A 23,052-nucleotide genomic window follows, 5' to 3' on the forward strand; every position below is an offset into this window, starting at 1 on the left:
AGAGAACACGAATTCCCGTCGAACCGTATCCAGGCCTGATCACCCTGAGGGTCTCTCCCGGCTCACGTGTTTCCTGAAGCCTGACTGCTTGCCGGCCGTAATGAAACTTTCGTGGTTTGTGTGTGTAAGTAGAATTAGCTGTTAAGTATAACTGTGCTGTTAGATAAGAGGCAAAGACTGGTTCCAGCCGCCCCAAGGCTCCTGCTAGGGGAAACCCGTTGACCAGGAAGCCTTGAAAGCAAGGGGGGCCAGTCAAGCCTCACGACCTGTGTTTAGTAAGATTAGCTGCTGCATTTATGGTTGCTAATAGTACCAATATCACTTTTACTAACCCCTGGGACGACCTGCATAATTACTGGGACTTAGAAAAATACGAGGGCCAGCTTCTATTTGTAATTGTAGTGTTTGTGTTATTTGTTCTAGTATTATATTGTAAGCCCAAGTTGTAACTAATCGTGTGGTCCCTTATCCTTATTTGTGACTCATTTAATAAATCCTCAATCTTTAACACTACGACTGATTGCTTGCGTTATCCCCGTCACTACCCTTGGGCACTTGTCACCCCCCCCCAGGGCATCCAGTGATCGAACCTCCGCCCTATTCCAACGCTCATTACCCGGTAGATAACGGGCACCTGGTGGCCATATCGGTGGAGCGAGGGGCGAGAACAATCTGTAATCAACAATTACGTAAGGATTTTTTTTTCCATTATATTAGCCAGACAGTCTGGGTCCCTTCCCCTGGCTTCAGCTCTCATGACATTGTCCAGGCAGCCCAGCTAAGAACCATTTTCACCTCATGTATGTGTCAGGTAAGGAATGAGTTTGCAGCAGTTTCCCTTGGCTGTTGTGTTCTCCAAGTAGCCCAGCTCACCAGACTACCCTTTTGGCTCCCCTAGCCTCCTTGCATGCAAGATGAGACTCTAGTTTCTTATTTCCTTTCCTCTTGGCTCAATGGAACACTGCAGGGAGAATGCACTGTTATCCAGTTAATGCCCTCTGTTACAAAAAGTAAGAGAGCAAGAGACTTGCAGGCAGGTCCCAGCAGGGCCAGGAAGTAAAAGAAAATGTCAGGTGCCTGGCTGCAGCAAAATACAAATTCCACAGCAGCAAAATCTGGGGACTTGTTTGAGAAGGATGGGACACCTTAACAGTCACTGTTTCAAACTCACATTTGATTCATGCTTTCAAGTTGGTCTCTGCAGCCACAAAGACAGAACTTTTTCTTTTAAATTGAGATTTTGGAACACAATTCTGGCCTGGTCCACACTACAGCGTTAAATTGATTTAAACAGCGTTAAATCGATTTAACGCTGTACCCGTCCACACTACAAGGCTCTTAAAATCGATTTTAAGGGGTCTTAAAATCGATTTCTGTACTCCTGCTCAACGAGAGGAGTAACCCTAAAATCGAAATTACTAAATCGATTTAGGGTTAGTGTGGACGGAAATCGAAGTTAATGGCCTCCGGGAGGTATCCCACAGTGCACCAGTGGCCGCTCTGGACAGGTAAATGAACTCTACTGCACTGGCCAGGTATACAGGAAAAGCCCCGGGAACTTTTGAATTGCATTTCCTGTTTGGCCAGCGTGGAGCTCTCAGCAGCACAGGTAACAATGCAGTCTCCTGAGAATAGGAAAAGAGCTCCAGCGTGGACCACACAGGAGTTATTGGATCTGATAGCTGTATGGGGAGAAGATTCTGTGCTATCAGAACTGCGTTCCAGTAGACGAAATGAAAAAACTTTTGAAAACATTTCTAATGCCATGAGGCAGAGAGGCCATACCAGGGACTCAGTGCAGTGCAGAATTAAAGTGAAGGAGCTCAGACAAGCGTACCAGAAAACGAAAGCAACAAATGGCAGATTCGGATCTGGGCCAAAAACATGCCGCTTCTATGCGGAGCTGCATGCAATTTTAGGGGGCTGCGCCACGACAAGCCCCCCCTTGTCTGTGGATTCCGAGATGGGGGTAATAATCTCACTCATGGCTAAGGATTCAGCGGAGGGGGAAGATTACGAGGAGGAAGAGGAAGAAAACCTTGCTGAAAGCACACAGCATTCCATTCTCCCCAACAGCCAGGAGCTTTTCGTGACCCAGACAGAATTAAACTCCCAGCCCTCCCAAGCCACTAGTCCAGACAATGAAGCCATGGAAGCAACCTCTGGTGAGTGTACCTTTCTAAATATAAAACACAGTTTAAAAGCAAGCGTTTTTTAATGATTGATTTGCCATGAGGGCTTGCATGCATTAGCTGGCATTAAAGTTACTGGAAAAGTCTGTTAACATGTCTGGGGATGGAGCGGAAATCCTCCAGGGACATCTCTATGAAGCACTCCTGGAGGTACCCCAAAAGCCTTTTCAGAAGGTTTCTGGGCAGGGCCGCCTTATTCCGTCCACCATGGTATGAAACTTTACCACGCCATGCCTGGAGCACATAATCGGGTATCATTGCATGACAAAGCCTAGCTGCATTCAAGAAGCATAATTTCTTTTTCTCTGTCTGTAATCCTCAGGAGAGTGATATCGTTCATGGTCACCTGGTAAAAATTAATGTATTTTATTAAGGGGACAGAGATGACCATTCCTACGGTGATGCTTTCCTGCGGCTTAAAAGAAATCCTTCCCTTGCAGTTAGCCATGCGGGGGGAAGGGAAAAAGTTGCCCATTCCTACGGGGAGGTGTCTTTAATGGCGCTGAGCTTTTTAGCATTTGGGCAGCAGGAATTTTCCCTGCTAAAAGCCAAGGGGGGGGAGGGGGTGCGGTTTCAGTGACCTGCCATTACAGCAGACATGCAGAGTGGGAGGGAACACAATTCACAATTTCCTCTAGTGCTTAACCTTCTGAAGGCATAAGAAAAATAGCAAAAGATGTGCTTTTTAGCAGTTTGGTTGCCCAGCATGAATTTTACCTGCTAATAGCCGGGGGGGGGGGGGAGGTTGTAGGGTGATCTGCCATTAGATGTAGGCCTTACCATGACCGCCTGCAAGCTGAATTGTAATCCCCGGACCTGCGTCTGTGTGGATCTGTTACACCACAGCCGCAGGCACTAAATATTAAAAGAATCCAAAGGCGACCTTGTAGTGAAGTGATGTGCTACGTATGGTGAATAGTGTAGTTCACTGTGAAAGAGTATAACCATTGTTCTGTGAAATGTATCTCTTACGATCCTTTTATCACTCTTTTCCCCCACTCATGCAGCTGCAAATTTTTCAAGCCTCCCCACTCCAGTCCGAAGGCTAGCTCAGATAAGGAGGAGGAAGAAGAGGACACGGGATGAGATGTTCACAGAAATCATGGCAGTAACCCGCAATGAAAGAGCTCATCTGGGGGAGTGGAAAGACGTGGTAGCAAAGTACAGGAAAGATGACAGTGAACATGAGGACAGGAGGGACCAACTTGAGGACAGAAGGGACGCTCGAGATGAGATGTGGCGGCAGGAAGATCAGAGGTGTAGGCAGGAAGATCAGCGGTGGCGGGATGCAACGCTGGAGCTGCTGCGCGATCAAACTGACATCCTCCGAAGTCTGGTGGAAGAGCTGCGGGGTCACAGAGTGCCACTCCAGCCCATGTTTAACCTCCCTCAGTACTCACCATGTTCCATATCTTCCACACCCAGACGTGTAAGAACGCGTGGGGGAAGGCTTTCTGCACCTGCCCACTCCACCCCCGTGGACAGTCCAACCAAAAGGCTGTCATTACAATGAAATGTCCTTAATGGCCTTTTTCTTCCCTCCTATACTCCTACCAAACCACTCCCGTGGCACCTTTTTATTTCTCTTACTCTTCTTATAATTACATGCTATTCAAAGCAAGTGGGAGGGTGGGTTGGTTACAGGGAATGACTTTATTTCCATAAGCAAGCTGTTATGGAAGGGTGGAGGGTAGGTTGCTTGCAGCAGGAGTCAATACAGGGGGGAGGTTCATGAAGGGGAAAGAAACACAGCAGTCACACTGTACCCTGGCCCATGATAAGACTCGTTTTCAAGGCTTCCTTAATGGTCTTTTTCTTCCCTCCCATCCTCCTCCAAAACCACTACCGGGGTACCTTGTTATTTCTCTTTAATCTATTTTTAATTACATGCTTTTTAAAGCAAGAGGGAGGGTGGGTTGCTTACAGGGACTGACTTTTAATAAAGAGTACAAGGTTTTTAAACGATAATAACTTTATTTCCATAAGCAAGCTGTTATGGAAGGGTGGAGGGTAGGTTGCTTGCAGCAGGAGTCAATACAGGGGGGAGGTTCATGAAGGGGAAAGAAACACAGCAGTCACACCGTACCCTGGCCCATGATGAAACTCGTTTTCAAGGCTTCTCTGATGCGCACCGCTTCCTGGTGTGATCTTCTAATCGCCCTGGTGTCCGGCTGCGCGTAATCAGCGGCTAGGTGATTTGCCTCAGCCTCCCATCCCGCCATAAAGATCTCCCCCTTACTCTCACAGAGATTGTGGAGCACACAGCAAGCAGCAATAACAAAGGGGACATTGGTTTGGCTGAGGTCTCAGCGAGTAAGTAAAGTTCTCCAGCGACCTTTTAGACGGCCATATGCACATTCTACCACCATTCTGCACTTGCTCAGCCTGTAGTTAAAACAGCTCCTGACCACTGTCCAGGCTGCCTGTGTATGGCTTCATGAGCCATGGCATCAAGGGGTAGGTTGGGTCCCCCAGGATAACGACAGGCATTTCAACATCCCCAACTGTTATTTTCTGGTCTGGGAAGTAAGTCCCTTGCTGCAGCCGTTTAAACAGAGTAGTGCTTCTGAAGACACGAGTGTCATGAACCCTTCCTGGCCATCCCACGTGGATGTTGGTGAAACGTCGCTTGTGATCCACCAGTGCTTGCAGCACCATTGAAAAGTACCCCTTGCGGTTTATGTACTGGGTGCCCTGGTGCTCCGGTGCCAAGATAGGGATATGGGTTCCATCTATGGCCTCCCCACAGTTAGGGAATCCCATTGCAGCAAAGCCATCCACTATGACCTGCACATTTCGCAGAGTCACAACCTTTCGTAGCAGCAGCTTAATGATTGCTTTGGCTACTTGCAACACAGCAGCCCCCACAGTAGATTTACCTGTTTTATAAAATCGATTTTATTAATTTCGATTTTACTCTGTAGTGTGGACATGGCCTCTGTGATAATTTCTATGAGCACTGAATTGTGATGCATGGTTTATGCATTACACTGACAGTTGAGGGACACTTGCTCAGAGGCCCTAGATTTGCACTCTCGGACGCAAGATGAGTTCTTGACTGTTTCTCTTTGTCAGTCCACTGAAGTCAGAGTTTGCTGACCTTCAAGACAGTGCAAGGCTCATCTTTCAACTCAATCATAGGCTTTGGAGAGGAAAGAAGTTGTATTTCCAAGGTTGGGGTAGTATTTCAAGTATTATTTTACACTGTAGCACTATTGCTGTAAAATATCAGGGTTTGGAATGGGACACTTCATTGTTTTAATTGATATTGTCCTGTGGCTTTATTTTATGTAAATGCACTCAGACGCTAGAATGATAGGTACATGTTTAATAAATAAAGGTGACCAGTGAAGGTTTTACTAAAATATTTTCCTCCAGAAGAGGGGGAAAATATACTGCTAATCTCCTTAGAAAACCAAGTATAAGATAGTTAACTCTCTAAGAACCTGAAAACAAGTGTAGACTTCCTGGTTTCCTCTATGAAAGGTCCTGTCTCAACTAGCATTTAAAGTGGGCTGTTATCACATGTCAGTGTCTCAATGAGTGGATGAGATGATGGTGGAGGTAGGAGGGGTTTAGGTTTATTAAGAACTGGGGAAAATTTTGGGAAAGGGGGCACCTATATAAGAAGGATGGGCTTCATCTAAACCAAAATGGAACCAGATTACTGGTATTTAAAATTAAAAAGGTCATAGAGCAGTTTTTAAACTAAGGGCTAGGGGAAAGATTACAGGTGCAGAGAAGTACATGGTTCAGACAGTGACATCCCTTAGACTATGTCTACACTACGGGATTATTCCGATTTTACATAAATCGATTTTTGGAAACAGATTGTATAAAGTCAAGGGCACACGGCCACACTAAGCACATTAACTTGGCAGCGTGCGTCCATGTACAGAGGTTAGCGTCAACTTCCGAAGCGTTGCACTGTGGGTAGCTATCCCATAGTTCCCGCAGTCTCCCAGATCAAGGAATTCTGGGTTGAGATCCCAATGCCTGATGGGGCCAAAAATTTGTCATGGGTGGTTATGGGTAAATGGCATCAGTCAACCCTCCCTCCGTGAAAGCAACAGTAGACAGTCATTTCGCACCCTTTTCCCTCGATTGCCTGGGCAGATGCCATAGCATGGCAACCATGGAGCCCGTTCAGCCTTTTTTCACTGTCACCGTATGTCTACTGGATGCTGCTGACAGACACGGTACTGCAGCACTACACTGCAGCATCCCCTTGCCTTGACAAGTTAGCAAAGACGGTTACCAGCCCTACTGTACCATCTGTGATTTGCAAGTTGACAAAGACGGTTACCAGTCATACTGTACCGTTTGCTGCTGTCATGGGTGCTCCTGGTCGGCCTCGGTGAGGTCGGCCGGGGGCACATGGTCAAAAATAGGAATGACTCCCCAGGTCATTCTCCTCTTTAAGTTTTGTCTAATGGAGAGTCAGTCCTGCCTAAAATATCAGGCAAGCCTACTAAAGAACCAGAGAGACAAACGGCCGCTCCGGGTTAGAGCCCCAGATATCCCGCAGAAATGATGAGCTGCATGCCATTCTAGAGGGTGCCCATGCAATAACCCCATCCATTGCTTCCCTCCTCCCACACCCCTCTTGGGCTACCGTGGCAGTTATCCGACCATTTGTGTGATGAAGTAATAAAGAATATATAAATATGAAACAACACTGACTTTATTGCCTCTGCAAGCAGAGATCAAAGGGGGGAGGGGAGGGTGGTTGGCTTACAGTAAAGTAGAGTGATCATCATTCTGCACATACTCAGCCTATAGCTGAAAATGGCAATCTGTGACAAGCACTAGGATAGACGCACAGGCAGGACTGAATCTCCATTTGTGTGTAGGCCTTTGGTTGACACTGGTAAAATACAAAATGTCCCAGGATATATATGTTGGGGGACAGTTCTAAATGGCAGCTTAATTTTTTTATTTGCAGTAAAATGTAAAGGTCTAAATATCTGATTGTGAGCCCCAGTAGCAAGGGGTAGGCGCAACCGCATGGTGGTGCTGACTGGGGAAAGCAGCCTCAGGCAGAAGCCTCCAGCTGTCATGATATTCCAGGCAGGAATGAATCTCCATTAGACAAAAACTTAAAGAAGAGAATGACCTGGAGTCATTCCCATTTTTGCTCAGGTACCCTCAGCCAACCTCACCGAGGCCAGCCAGAAGCACCCGTGGGATGACGATGACAGATACCAGTCATACTGTACTGTCTGCCATCCGCAAGGCAAGGGAAGGGGATGCTGCTGTGTAGCGCTGCAGCACCGAGTCTGCCAGCAGCATCCAGTAGGCATGCAGTGACACTGAAAAAATGCAAGAAATGATTTTTTTCCCTTTGCTTTCACAGAGGGAGGGAGGAGGGGGTTGAGGACATATACCCTGAACCACCCGCCACAATGTTTTTGATCCTTCAAGCTTTGAGAGCTCAGACAAGAATTCAAATGGTACACGTCACCTCATGATGGGATGCAGAGATAAAGTTTCTTGACACCTTAAATGACTGCTTTTTGGAGCAACTAGCCGTGGAACCCACAAAAGGAGAGGCAATTCTTAATTTAGTCATAAGTGGAGCACAGGATCTGGTCCAGGAGGTGAATATAGCTGGATCGCTTGGTAAGAGTGACTGTAATATAATTAAATTTAACATACCTATGGCAGGGAAATCACCACAGCAGCTCAACACTGTAGCATATAATTTCAGAATGGGGGACTACACAAAAATGAGGAAGTTAGTTAAACAGAAATTAAAAGGCACAGTGCCAAAAGTGAAATTCCTGCAAGTTGCATAGGAACTTTTTAAAGACACCATAATAGAGGCTCAACTTAAATGTATACCCCAGATTAAAAAAAACAGTAAGAGAACCAAAAAAGTGCCAGCATGGCTAAACAACAAAGTAAAAGGAGCAGTGAGAGACAAAAAATCATCCTTTCAAAAGTGGGAGTTAAATTCTAGTGAGGGAAATAGAAAGGAGCATAAACTCTGGCAAATGAAACGTAAAAATATAATTAGGAAGGCCAAAAAAGAATCTAAGAACGCCTAGCCAAAGATTCCAAAAGTAATAGCAAATTTTTTTTAAGTACATCAGAAGCAGGAAGCCTGCTAAACGACCAGTGGGGCCACTGGACAATCGAAATGCTAAAGGAGCACTCAAGGATGATAAGGCCATTGCCGAGAAACTAAATGAATTCTCTGCATCAGTCTTCATGGCTGAGGATGTGAGGGAGATTCCCAAAACCTGAGACATTCTTTTCAGGAGACACATCTGAGGAACTGTCCCAGATTGAGGTGTCATTAAAGGAGGTTTTGGAATAAATTGATAAACTAAACAGTAATAAGTCACCAGATGGTATTCACCCAAGAGTTCTGAAGGAACTCAAATGTGAAACTGCAGAACTACTAACTGTGGTTTGTGGTTTAAATCCACTTCCGTACCAAATGATAGGAAAATAGCTAATGTGATGCCAATTTTTAAAAAGGACTCCATAGGTGATCCCAGCAATTACAGGCCAGTAAGCCTGACGTCAGTATTGGGCAAACTGGTTGAAACTACAGTAAACAACAACATAGATGAATATAATTTGTTGGAGAAGGGTCAACATAGGTTTTGTAAAGAGAAATCATGCATCACCAATCTACTACAAATCTGAGTGGGTCAATAAGCATGTGGACAAGGGGGTTCCACTGGATACAGATTTTCAGAAAGCCTTTGACAAGGTCCCTCACCAAAGGCTTTTATAGCAAAGTAAGGGGATAAGAGGTCATGGGATAAGAGGAAAGGTCCTCTAATGGATTGGTAACTGATTAAAGGATAGGAAACAAAGGATAGGAGTAAATGGTCAATTTTCAGAATCAAGAGAGGCAAATAGTGGTGTCCCCCAGGGGTCTGTATTGGGACCAGTCCTATTCAATATATTCATAAATGAGCTGGAAAAATGGGTAAAGAGTGAGCTGGCAAAATTTGCAGATGATACAAAATTGCTCAACATAATTAAGTCCATAGCAGATAGAAAAGAGATACAAAGGGATCTCTCAAAACCAGGTGACTGGGAAACAAAATGGCAGATGAAATTCAGTGTTGATAAATGCAAAGTAATGCACATTGGAAAGCATAATTCCAACTATACATATAATATATAGGGTCTAAACCTGTTCTGTTCATTCCCTCTGGGGCACCTGGCATTGGCCACTGTCGGAAGACAGGATACTGGGCTAGATGGACCTTTGGTCTGACCCAGTATGGCCATTTTTATGTTATGTTGATTAACACATGCTAATTAACAAACACGTGTTGAACTGATAAGTTAAAGCATAGGGTGAACCTAAGCCTTACCTTTACCAGTTAACTCATTTCAAACTATAACAATTTATTGACACTAAGTTTTTAATGTGTGTTAATTAACATACCTGCTAAACATACTCCTTGTCTTCCTAGTGAAGAAAGGACAGGTATGACGGACACTACTGCTATAAAACAGACTAAAGAGTTTTTTCAATCTAATCACTATTTTTCTTTCTTATGGTTTTCTCAATTTTCACATAATTAATCTCAGCCCAAAGGAGAATTTTTATTGGAAGCTTCAAAAAGTCAGATTAAAATTTTACAGTTATGAAAGCATAGAAGAGTACATGCCTTTCTTGGAAAAAAATAAGTGAGATTCTTTTCTCACACTTTAACAACTAAAAACAGCTCAGTCAGTAAATGGAATGTCATTTTTACTAATATATATGATACTAACAAAATATTTGAATGCACAGAATTAAGATGGAAACAAGAGTGCTCAAAAACATTAACAAAAATCAAGTACTTGCATGGCCAGACCATTATTTTAAAATTCTTATAATTTTTATTATGAACTAAAGTTCTACTTATTTTCTAGGCAAGTGTCCTTATAGAAAACTCAGTGCAGAGCAACTTTAATTTTAATAACCAATGTACTTTCAGATATCTGCAACAAAAACCACCTTAATTTTTGTTTAAACAAGATTATCCCCACCCCCACCATCACCCCCCACCCCCACAAACAGAATTTAAAAAGCTCAATCAAATTTAAATTTCATTCCATGTAAAAAAAAAATCCATATTAAAAAAAGTTAGATTTGGGCTAATAAAGAGAGGTTTTAGTTCAAAGGGAAGTTGTTGAAACCATTATGAAGAAGTAAAAATAAGTGTTTAGAAAAGGATGGCCTCAATGTGTTGAGATATTACTATTACAAAATTTGTTGCTCCGATTACTCAAAGAGCTAATTAGTTTAATGAAATTTGAGAAAAGAGAGCTAAGAAGCACATACTTCTTCCTACCTTGGAATCTTATGCCTGCTCTATGCTGAAAAGATTTACTGGTATAATTATTTTGGCTAAGGGTCTGCCTTTTTGACCAAAATAATTACAAGTAAAAGCATTTATATCAGTATAGTTATTTCCCTTCCAGGACAGGAACAGCTGTACAGGTATAAAGCACCTTTATAGCAACATAATTATGTCCACATTGCATTGGAGGGGGAGGGAAGGGAGTTTAATATTGCTTTAACTATACTGTCATAGTTAAACTGTTACAACTTCCTAGCATAGATAAACCCTTGCAAACATGTTTTGGTAGGCATCACTAAACATTGAGAACCTGAACACCATTTGAGTGACAAAAGCGTGCTAAATACTCTACAGGACACAGTGCAAAGGATTCTCTGCGCTGAGGAGTCTACAACATAAATCATACAAAAAACAGTAGACACACAAAGCCCAGATGAAAGAGCAACTGCACAGTGCCTTAAGATTGTATTTTTGTTTTGTTTTTATACACACTTTTCTCTGTGATGCTATAAAACTGAAAAGCTTCACAGACAAACTGTGTTTTAATGAGAAATGTTAATTAACCATTATATGTGAAAATACACAAGATCATTAGTTACTTCAGACCTGATCCAGCAGTCAATTCCACAAGTCAATTCCCACTTTTGGTCACTAGTAGTTCTACATGTGAAGAGACTGCAGGATTACCCCTGTTTCAAAAGATTATACTCCTTCCTTCTCGCCCACACAGTCCAAGACAAGACATCTTTAACTTCACTTTTAAACAAAAAGAAAATTAACTGAAAACTTCTAACATGGAAAGATCTATACTATCTGCTTAAGTAAAATAAAGGAATTGTTGATTTGGGATATTTTTAAACAATTATAAATGCTATTTTACAATTTGGCCAAACACGATTTTGATTTTTTTTTAATTTTTTTTTAGTATGTAGATTCACTTATCAATCATATTAACTATATTTTACTCCATAAAATAGATTTTACTTCCCAAACTAAAAATATTCCTAAATCAGAGACTACAGAATAAATTTAGTCAGTCAGTTACAAGTGCAAAAAATAGATTGGGAACCCAGAGAGCACTGTACGATATCAAAATTAATGAACTTTATTACATAACCTTGAGCAAAATTGTTTACTTCTCTCCATAAAAAAGAGTGAAGTTTTGTTCAGAACTCTGTCAAAAAGTAAAGACCCTCAGAACATTAACTATGAAATATAATTAAATGCATTTTCAAGTATACTCAAATTTTCTTAGGCTACTATTGTTGGTGACTATTGTTATAAAAAAATTAAAAAGTTACATGGACAGTGTAACAAGTCCTTAAAGATTATGAAAACAGGCTGGAAACTGGTTAACTCTTGACTATAGCACTTGAATTAGTATTACTCTACTATGTAATTTTTAACAATCAGAAGGCAAAGTAATTTAAAAACTTGTTAGCACAGTTTGACATTAGGGTCCCAACCACTGCAAATGACATCACTTTATTTTTCGTTTTTTTTTTTTTAAAGCAAAATTCCCATCAGCAGCAGTAACAGAAATGCTAACTGTAATATATCTATTTTCAAATACATTTCAGTTCAATGTAATGAAAAGTGTTACTCTTTTGGAAATTTCAAAAGTTATTACATACATACAGGCAGAAATGCCACCAACTTGAGTGGCGGACCTCACTTCATTCGTCCTATTATCCCGATTCCTTGGTCAACTCACAGGTCTAGTCAAATGGTCATGCACATGTATCTAAAAGGGTGTCATAAGGAGGAGGGAGTAAATTTGTTCACCTTAGCCTCTAAGGATAGAACAAGAAGCAATGGGCTTAAACTGCAGCAAGGGAGGTTTAGGTTGGACCTTAGGAAAAAGTTCCTAACTGTCACGGTGATTAAACACTGGAATAAATTGCCTGGCGAGGTTGTGGAATCTCCATCTCTGGAGATATTTAAGAGTAAGTTAGATAAATGTCTATCCGGGATGGTCTAGACAGTATTTGGTCCTGCCATGAGGACAGGGGACTGGACTCGATGATCTCTCAAGGTTCCTTCCAGTCCTAGAATCTGTGTTTAATGATATGTTACATAGAAGTGTTTTGAACACTTACAGGTCATTATGAAATACTAATTAGTGTAAATACTATTAATAGGAACATTAACACACTATCCAGTTATTCTATTAGCATTTGCATGAGAAAAATATTGATTTTAATAGTGAATACAGAACACTTGATTCAAAGGTCTTGAGGAGCAGCCATAAAATTCAGATGAACATGTTTAGGATGAAAATGTGAGTTAACCAGCAGGTTTTTAAAAGAGTACTTTCAGTGCTGGAGCACAATATTCTGAAACCCTGCTAGTAAGTTCCTCTGCTTTAAGCACGCTATTGAACACCAGCTAACTGTAGTGCAGTCCCTTTAAAAGCCGGCTGATATGCAAAATCATCCTACAGTCTCATCCAGTACCACCTGCGGGACATACACCCTTGGCTTCCTGAATTCCATTTAACTCATGTTTGGGTATTGTACACTGTTAACATGCTATTAACTTTGTTTATGACAAATTGTTTGTTTACATAATCAACATGGACAGAGCTTGAAAGATCTACTTATGATTAAAGAGTAGAAAATTCCCTTCAGATGTGGGGGGTGAGGCAAAGAAGCATTCTAACCAGTAATTTCTGTAAAATTTAAAGATTGTCTTTACTATGACAAGTGACAGTCAAGGATAGACATTGTAGCATTCAGTATCTACTCTCACTCCATGATTCTAGTCCAAAAGACAGCTCAATATAAAAGCAAAGACATGTTCTTCCAACTCCTAACGATAAGAATTCAACCTGTGATTTGAAAATTAAGCATGGTTCCTTCTGGCTCATAGCATTGGAAAATTCTGAAATCAGAGCAGAAATCCTAATCCAGCAAACTAATAAAGTCTGTCTACATGAGAAAGCTTTATCAGTTATACTAACATAGTTATACCAATCAAGTGGGGACACTTGTTCTGGAACATGTGTGGGTTTTTTGGTTAGCATACACCCTTTCTCAAAAGCAAGATCAACCATCGAAAGGCCCTCCCATACTGGAATAAGAGCATCTACTTTATATCAGGGCTTTATAACAGTATCAGGCTATGTCTACACTACGGGATTATTCTGATTTTACATAAACCGGTTTTGTAAAACAGATTATATAAAGTCGAGTGCACGTGGCCATACTAAGCACGTTAATTAGGCAGTGTGTGTCCATGTACCGAGGCTAGCATCGATTTCCGGAGCGTTGCACTGTGGGTAGCTATCCCTTAGCTATCCCATAGTTCCCGCAGTCTCCTCCGCCCATTGGAATTCTGAGATCCCAGTGCAAAAACAGTGTTGCAAGTGATTCTGGATAAATGTCGTCACTCAACCCTTCCTCCGTGAAAGCAACGGCAGACAATCATTTTGCGCCCTTTTCCCCTGGATTGCCCTGGCAGACACCATAGCATGGCAACCATGGAGCCCGTTTTGCCTTGTCACTGTCACCGTATGTGTACTGGATGCTGCTGACAGATGCGGTACTGCAGTGCTACACAGCAGCATTCATTTGCCTCTGCAAGGTAGCAGAAATGGTTACTGTGAAAGCAGAATGAATTAAAATTGTAAAAATAAGAATGGATTAAAGAAATGTTGTATGTACCTTTAAGCAGAAATAAGAAATGTTGAAATACAGGTGCCAGGAAAAGAAACATTAGGCATAAACAAGGGTGCTAATGGCGAAACATTAACGGAGGATCGGTAACAGTTAGTAAGGAAATAAGATAAGCATGCCTAGCCCAGGTAAACTTATCAGGCCATGGCTACACTAGAGAGTTGCAGCGCTGGTGAGGGGGTTACAGCGCTGCAACTTAGGATGTGGCCACACTTGCAAAGCACGGCCAGCGCTGAAACTCCCTGGTTGCAGCGCTGGCCGTACACCCGGTCGAGCCTCAGGTGTAGGGATTCCAGCGCTGGTGATCCAGCGCTGGTCAGCAAGTGTGGACGCCCACCAGCGCTTTTATTGACCTCCGTGGTATAAGGAGGTATCCCAGTATACCTTAGAAGCCTCTCTGGTAATCATGCATACTCCACTGCCCTGGGCTCAGCTGACCCCACCTTTAAATGCCCCGGGAATTTTAAAAATCCCCTTCCTGTTTGCTCAGCCAGGTGTGGAGTGCAATCAATCATTCAATCAATCAGCGACCATGCCTCCATGCCCCAAACGACCCCAGCATGAAACAATTCCGAGCTGCAGGACCTCATCAGTGTTTGGGGTGAGGAAGCTGTGCAAGCACAGCTGCGCTCCAGAAGGAGAAATTATGATACCTATGGGCAGATATCGCAGTCCTTGCTGAGAAGGGGCCATGAACGGGATGCGTTGCAGTGCAGGGTCAAAATAAAAGAGCTGAGGAGTGCTTACTGCAAAGCCCGTGAGGGAAATCGCCGCTCAGGAGCTGCCCCCACAACCTGCCATTTTTACAAGGAGCTGGATGCCATACTTGGGTGTGACCCCACTGCCAATCCAAGGACCACGATGGAGAGTTCAGAGCAGGGAGAAGTGAGGGAGGGTGTAGAGGAAGCCGACAGTGAGGCTACTGGCGTGGAGGGAGACACCCCGGAGTCCCAGGAGGCATGCAGGCAGGAGCTCTTCTCAAGCCAGGAGGAGGCTAGCCAGTCGCAGCAGCTGGAAGTTGCTGGTGAGGAAGAAGCTGCGGAGTGTGCTCGGGGTAAGCAGATTTTTATGTTTTGGGAGAGGAGGGTTTGGGTTATGGCTGCCTGCATGCATGCCTAAACGTGGAATAGCCCATTGATTTGCTCTATCACGTCTCTGTAATCTGCCTCGGTAATCTCTTGAAAAGTTGCAGCCAGAGCGTGCGCAATTTGCTTTCTCAAGTTTATCGGGAGAGCCACCGTGGTCCTTGTCCCGGTCAGGCTAACTCGTCCGATCCACTGTGCAGCGAGGGGTGGGGGGACCATGGCTGCACACAGGCAAGCTGCATAGGGGCCAGGGCGGAATCCACATTGCTGTAGAAGACCCTCCCTCTCTTCCCAGGTAACACGCAGCAGTGATATATCTGGCAGTAGGAAACCCTGTTGAGAATTTAGGGATACTTGAGTGCAGGGCGCCAGGTTCGCGGTCCCCCCCCAGCCCCACGGTGCGTTCCGGTCTCCCCACCCCCTTCCAGCACGTAGCCAGCCCCGCGGTGCGCTCCGGTCTCCCCCTCCACCCCTTCCCAGCAGGGAGGCAGCCCCGCTGTGCGCTCCGGTCTTCCCCCCCGCCCTTCCCAGCATGTAGCCAGCCCCGTGGTGTGCTCCGGTCTTCACTCCCCCCTTCCCAGCACACAGCCAGCCCCGCGGTGCCCTCCGGTCTTCCCCCCCACCCCTTCCCAGCAGGCAGGCAGCCCCACGGTGCGCTCCGGTCTTCCCTCCCCCTTCCCAGCAGGCAGCCAGCACAGCTGTGCGTTTCCCCCCACCACCACCACCAGCAGGCCGGCAGTTACGTGGACCGTGCCTCCTCCCCTCCGCCAGCAGCTCGCCACCTTCCTGTTCACTACTGTCCCCTGTGCAGGACACCAGCTACCTCCTGTACCCAGTGCAGATAAACCCCAGTGACCCATCGGTCAATTCCCCCTCCCAGGTGCAGTCGGGGCAGAAACACTCACCCCATTGCTCGCCATGCCTTCGCTTTCCTGGCCTGTCTGTGTGTATGAGGGAAGGATGCTACAAAAAGTCTAAAAACTCCTTCACTGTGTGATAATAAACAATGTAGCCTCTGTGTATTACATGTTTCTATCTATGTTTTTTTTAGTGACCTTGACTAATGCAGCCGGATCACCAGCCTCACGTCGCTTGCAGAATTTGAGAAAAAATCCGCGAAAATCAAAAGAAGAATTGATCAAAGCAGTTATGATTCACTACAACAGAGAAAGTAGGAAGACGCAGGAATGGAGAGAGAAAATGTATGAGTGGAGGCAAACAGAAAGCAGGAGAAAGGAATTGGCCACCAAAAAAACCTCAAAGCAGATGATAAGCCTCCTGGCTCGCCAAACTCAGTCTTTCGAGTCTCTCGTAGCCATGCAGGCAGATCTGTACCGTGGTAACCCACACCCCTCCCAAAGCTCTCTTTCTTGTTCCCCAGTATTTGCACAAAACACCTTTCTCCAGCAGCCAGTTTCTTATTACCCCCAGCTGCCCCCAACACCTGTACGATCACCTACCAGCCCTGATAACTACAATTCTTACCCTGTGCACTCCACCCCCATTACCCTGCAGCATAGTAATCCTGAAGTGCAGCAGATATTAAACAGTAATCCAAACAGGACATATTCAAACCTCTGAATGTACAGTCCACCACCCTAACCCCCCTGGCCTTTTATGTACTGTACTTTGAATAAAGGATTTTATGGCTTTTACAATACGTTTTATTATTGCAGGAAGTGGTAAATATTGTACCCCAAGGTAGAAAGGAGCACAGCAAAGGCACCAAACACTACTGTTGGCTCTCAGCATCAAATTGCTCCCTTAAGGCATCCCTAATCCTTGAAGCCCTTTCCTGGGCCTCTCTAGTAGCCCTGCTCTCTGGCTGTGCAAATTCATCCTCTAGGTGTCGAACCTCGGAGGTCCATTCCTCACTGAATCTTTCACCCTTCCCTTCACAAATATTATGGAGGGTACAGCACACGGATATAATAGCGGAGACGCTGCTTTCCCCCAAATCTAGCTTCCCATAAAGACACCTCCAGCGGGCTTTCAAACGGCCAAAAGCACACTCCACAGTCATTCTGCACCGGCTCAGCCTGTAGTTGAACCGGTCCTTGATCCTGTCAAGCTTCCCTGTATACGGTTTCATGAGCCATGGCATTAAGGGGTAAGCGGGGTCTCCAAGGATCATAGTGGGCACTTCGACGTCCCCTACTGTGATCTTGCGATCTGGGAAAAAAGTCCCGGCCCTCAGCCTCCTGAACAGGGCACTGTTCCGAAAGATGCGTGCATCATGCACCTTTCCAGGCCATCCTGAGTAAATGTCAGTGAAAAGCCCACAGTGATCCACAAGCGCTTGCAGAACCATGGAGAAATACCCCTTGCGATTAACGTACTCTGATGCCAGGTGGGGTGGTGACAGAATAGGAATATGCGTCCCGTTTATTGCCCCTCCACAGTTAGGGAAACCCATTTCTGCAAAGCCATCCACAATGTCCTGCACGTTCCCCAGAGTCACAGTTCTTCTTAGCAGGGTGCGATTAATGGCTGTGCAAACTTGCATCAGCACCATTCCAACGGTGGACTTTCCCACTCCAAACTGGTTCGCCACCGATCGGTAGCTGTCTGGAGTTGCCAGCTTCCAGATTGCAATAGCCACCCGCTTCTCCACTGGCAGGGCAGCTCTCAATCTCGTGTCCCTGCGCCGCAGGGTAGGGGCGAGCTCAGCACACAGTCCCATGAAAGTGGCTTTTCTCATCCGAAAGTTCTGCAGCCACTGCTCGTCATCCCAGGCTTGCAGGACGATGTGATCCCACCACTCAGTGCTGGTTTCCTGAGCCCAAAGGTGCCGTTCCACGGTGCTGAGCACGTCTGTTACTGCCACAAGCAACTGAGTGTCTTGAGCGACAGGCGTTTCAATATCATCGTCTGACTCCTCACTGTCACTTTGCAGCTGAAGGAATAGGTCCACTGCTGTGCGTGATGTGCTGGCAACATTCATCAGCAAGGTCCTCAGCAGCTCAGGCTCCATTTGTAACAGAAATCTCAGAAATCGCGCTGCAGACTCACAATGCCGCCAAAATGCTCGGAATGTGTAGCAAAGCACCACGGGGCGTTGGAACAGGAAGCGGAAAGACCCGCACACTTCCTACCCCTTCCCACAAGCCACAGTGCCAAAATGGGACGAGGTGCTCTGTGGGATAGCTGCCCACAATGCACCACTCCCAACAGCACTGCAAGTGCTGCAAATGTGGCCACACTGCAGCGCTGGTAGCTGTCAGTGTGGCCACACTGCAGCGCTGGTCCTACACAGCTGTATGAACACAGCTGTAACTACCTGCGCTGCAAAACTGTAAGTGTAGCCATGGCCTCAGATTTTGCTTCCTTTGTTATCTTGTTAAGTGCTCGCCCTTTTATCTGTATAAATAAGATAGTTTGTGTCTTGCATGGTGCTCACATTATCTGGGTGTTATTGGCGGAGCGCTGCGCTAATAAAACAGAGTGGTCTGACAAATTGTGAGTCCTGATTCTAACTCTGACAATTTGGAGGTTCCACCGAGATGGCAACCGTCTTCACTGGGGCTGTGTGATTCCTGACCATTTTTGTAGGATGACCGTGGCAGCCGGCACCTGGGCATTTGGCCCGAGCGGTCCTCCACTAGGGCGGAAAGACGCACAACCACAGTGAAGTCTACGCCATCGAACCTGTTGGTTCCCACTCTGTTCTGGTAGGGATCCCGGGATCTGACATCAGGAATCTGGTCAGGTAATTATTTCTGTATTTTGTCCAGACTGAGGACTGTCCTGTCTCTGTGTCTATCTGTCCTCTTGTGGAGTGTTTGAGTCTGGGTTCCGGTCTCTGTCTGGGGATCGGCCGACCAAGGGGTTCCTGTCCCCACGGTCTGAGTGAGTGGAATCTGCACAATTGCAGCCGCACCGCACTTTGGGTAAAACCCCTGGTGTGAAAGCAAGGGCAATTGAGGCAGTAGCCTGTGGGCTCCTTTTGTGTGTTGCAGCAGGCATCGCTCTGACGAACCTGAATTTCCTTCTTGTGTGATTGGTGTGTGAAAGTCCTCCTGTACTAGTAACCAGACATCTAAGTTGGACCGTTCCCTAAATGAACGCCGGCTCATTTTGTGTATTTAGGATGGGTCCGGACTCCTGTAAAAAGGGTCCAGACTCCGGTAAATTTCTGGAAAAATGGTCTAGGCTAACTCAGGGGGATCCCAAAACTCAGTGGCCACTGTTAAAATCTTGGAACAAAGACTGAGTGGACATCTTAAAGGACAAACTCGGCCAACCTAAAACTAAATTGGCTAAAGGAGAGGTTAATTGTTTCATGCAGTGGTGGCAAGAGGAAAATCATAGGTGAACAAAATCAAAACTGGCCTCTCTCAATTATTCGAATAATAAGTTAAAAACTTTATTAAAAGCCTCCTCTCCCACCACCAGACCGAGCACTCCCCTTTACCCCGTTCTCCAAACCCCGGATCGATCCAACCCCCTTCATACTCCCATCTCATTGTAAAAACGACCAAAAAGCCCCTTGTTCTGTTCCTCTTTGTTGTCTGCCTCAAAAACTGATTCTTTAGTGTTCCACTACCAATTCAGCAAGGATGGTGGGCTCCTCAACTAGCCCCCACCCTTCCTGGTCCCTTTCCTTGAACATTTCTTTCAAAATTGTGAAATGACCATAATATCACTCACAAACGGTTCATTGGAAAAAGCAGGATTGGGCCCAGACAAGCAGGCAAGCAACAGATAAAGAAACAGGTTGAAAGCCCTAAGGAAATAGCGTTAGGAGTAAGAAAAGCAGTAAGTGCAGGCATGAACCCCTGGAACAATACTTAAAATGGTGAAATCTGAGGTGATAAAGATGTCATTTTGGGACATAAACAAGTGATTTAAGGGAAGAGAGTGAAAAGTTAACTCTACAGAGGCTGGAGAGAATTAAGCAGTTAAACTTTGTGGAAAATGTTAAAAAGGACCATGTTAAAGAGAGAATTCTTGGTTTCTTTGCAGCCATTCTGAAGGGAAAATGGGCCCTTTTCCAGAAGAATGCCTGTAAATCATCCAAATATATATACAGCTATGTAAAAACAAAGCAGTGTAAAGGAATGTTAAGGAAAAGAAAGTGTATGTATCTATTTGTCTGTGAAAATATGTAAAGTTCTAAGAATCTAAACCAGCATATCTGGTTTGTAAAACTCCTGTTTTGTAGGGGTAAGATAAATTGATTTTGTTTTTGTTTTTAATGCCACTACAAATTCATTTGACTCTTTAATTCAAAGTTGCAAAACTGACAGATCTTTTTGCAAGACACAGGTAATTAGTGTTGTTTGGCTTTGGGATTTAGCATTTAACCCTTAAGGGGTAACTTGATTCTTTATTTAAAAACATTTTAATTTTTGTAAAGACCAAGTCATGGCTGCAATAGGGCAGTCAAAATCAGGAGAATAGGGAGAGATTCTGAAGTCTTTTTGTTTGTTTTTTTTGTAACAATAGCAGATAAGAGCTGTAATGAAAAAATAAGAAATTAACAGTGACCCTCTGAAGCAACAGCAGAGGTGGGGTGCACAAAACAAAAAGAAGCAATGTTAAAAACACTGAGCCTTAAAATGGCTCTGTGTAATCTGACTGTCACTTTGATAAGGATACATGAAAACTCTGTAAGAACAAAAGAAACAGTTACACCTTATGTAAAAATTGATATGGCTAATGTTTTTAAAAAGTTATAGTATAGAAGGAATGTGCATTTTCCCTCGGACATGTGCCTATATTGTAGAAAGGGGTAAAAAAATGCAAATGAAACGTGCTGCTGAATTAAAATCCTATTACGGCTCCAAAAAGAGCCACAATAGGCTGTGTTTTCTTTTTCAGATCCCTGTGTGTTAAGACAGAGAGTCTCTGAGCTCTGCTGATGGCTTTGAATCCAAAAGTCAAGCCTGTGTTGATGCAAATTACCTAACTGATAAAGAAAGGTGAGAACTGCCAGCACAAAAAAAGCTGCAAATAAAGAACATACCTGGTCAGCAAACAAACAAATTGCCTACATAAAAGGCATGGTATAACAAGATACCTTTAATAGATTTGATGCTAATGTTACTGTTAATATTAAACATTAAAATAACTTTAATGTTAGTAAGTACCCCTGTAACAACTTGCAGTGTGTATGATTTTTGGAAAAATCCTTTAAAGTAATATGGTAATGATGCTTCTCAGTTATTACCTGTGAATAAACTTAAAGCTTAACACAGCAGGAAAAACATTACAAACTTGGTCTGCTATATAAGAGGAAAAACTTCAGGTACACCACCTCATGAATTTAATAACTAAACACTGGAATAATTTCCGCATAACCCTTAAAAAGTAGAAGCCATTAAAACCTGGCCTGCCTATAGAACAAAAAAAACACAAGAAAATATGGGGGTAATTCCTCTGTTTTGCCTGCAATCAGCAAGGGTATTTGTAAAAGAAAGGAATCTTTTAAGTAATAATCAATGCCACCCCAAAAGGGGTAGAAAAATGTTATTTTTGTCTTTCAGATAATCCAAAGTACTGTATAATGGGCTATGTGTATGTGTTAATTCTTGGGGAAAAGTGTTTAAAAAGTGTTAGCAACCCACCAGAAGAAAAATGTAAATATAAGTGCTGTGTTTACCAATACTCACATTTACTATTTGCCACAACAACAACAACAAAAGAAAGTCTCAGCTTACTGTAAGCACTGATTTAGCTGAGTTCTCTATCAAGCTTGGCATTGAATGGCAAACATTTACCAATCATCTGTTAAAAGGTAAAAAGGTAACATAGTTCCAAAAAAAAAAAAAGAGATGTGGAAAACTGGACCATTCATATTATACACACAAATGGGGACATGTTAAGAATTGCCACTACAGAAAAACATAACAGTTTACCATTGGTATAACATATTTTCTGGATGGTTTCCCACAACTACTGGCATACTAATGTTACTACCCCTAATTGTGTTTTTGGTTTTAAATTGTATGTGTGTAACTGAAATGTTTAAAATGTGCTGGTGGATAAAACAAATGTGTGCAAAGATAAAGCCACAGGCCCAAATCACCTCCCAGTATTTTCTATTACATGGACTAAATAAGAAGTGACACTGGCGATTAATAATCTTTGGCCTTGGCTACACTCACACTTTACAGCGCTGCAACTGGGGTGTGAAAAAACACCCCCCTGGGCGCTGCAAGATACAGCGCTGTAAAGCGTCAGTGTAATCAGGGCAGCAGCGCTGGGAGCGCGGCTCCCAGCGCTGCACGCTACACCCGTAAGGGATGTGGTTTACATGCAGCGCTGGGAGAGCTCTCTCCCAGCGCTGCTGCTCTGACTACACTCACACTTCAAAGCGCTGCCGGGGCAGCGCTTTGAAATTCCAGATGTAGCCATACCCTTAGTGTCAAAAGGGGGATATGTAGGAGCAGGATTTTATAATGTCCCATAAGAATTAAAGTATAATTTGATTTCATCCTGCTAGCCACTTTTTTTAAATAGCAGAAAGAAATGACCCCCTGGGGCTATAAGATTCTGTTTTCCCATATGCATTACAAATTGGGCCCCCTCTAACTCTCTGTTTTAAGATTTAGGTAGTAAGAGTCAGGATTCTCTACTGTGTCTATGTTAAGTAAATTAGAGAAACATTGAAGGCCTGGGTCTCAATGTAAATTGTCTTAGTTATCAATTGTAAAACTTAGCAAGGTTTAATTTGCAATGCTTTTTTGTTCGATATAAAATACTACTGTTTGTATTCTCAATCTATTTGTGTGAATGAGGAATGTATGCATCAGGAAAAGATAAGGTATGAAGGCCA

At 43.9% G+C, this 23,052-nt stretch overlaps 2 protein-coding genes across 3 annotated transcripts in view; one reads left to right on the plus strand and one right to left on the minus strand.

Moving 5' to 3' along the window:
* Positions 1-23,052, minus strand: part of UBE2K (ubiquitin conjugating enzyme E2 K) — a 95,802-nt gene that overhangs the window by 59,785 nt on the left and 12,965 nt on the right. The window lies entirely within an intron of this gene.
* LOC127048322 (uncharacterized) lies at positions 14,616-17,183 on the plus strand. Its single transcript, XM_050948058.1, has 2 exons — positions 14,616-15,241; positions 16,324-17,183. The coding sequence occupies exons 1-2, from the start codon at positions 15,049-15,051 to the stop codon at positions 16,851-16,853; spliced, it is 723 nt and encodes a 240-aa protein (XP_050804015.1). The 5' UTR covers positions 14,616-15,048; the 3' UTR covers positions 16,854-17,183.

This window comes from Gopherus flavomarginatus, chromosome 3 (assembly GCF_025201925.1).
Source record: "Gopherus flavomarginatus isolate rGopFla2 chromosome 3, rGopFla2.mat.asm, whole genome shotgun sequence".
NCBI classification, from domain to species: Eukaryota; Metazoa; Chordata; order Testudines; family Testudinidae; genus Gopherus; species Gopherus flavomarginatus.

Excerpts from the sequence above, each read along its gene's own strand:
- LOC127048322 (XM_050948058.1), top strand. The coding sequence starts at position 15,049 with ATGGAGAGTTCAGAGCAGGGAGAAGTGAGGGAGGGTGTAGAGGAAGCC. Across the intron at positions 15,242-16,323 it reads AGCTGCGGAGTGTGCTCGGG|TGACCTTGACTAATGCAGCC; the intron begins GTAAGCAGATTT and ends TGTTTTTTTTAG.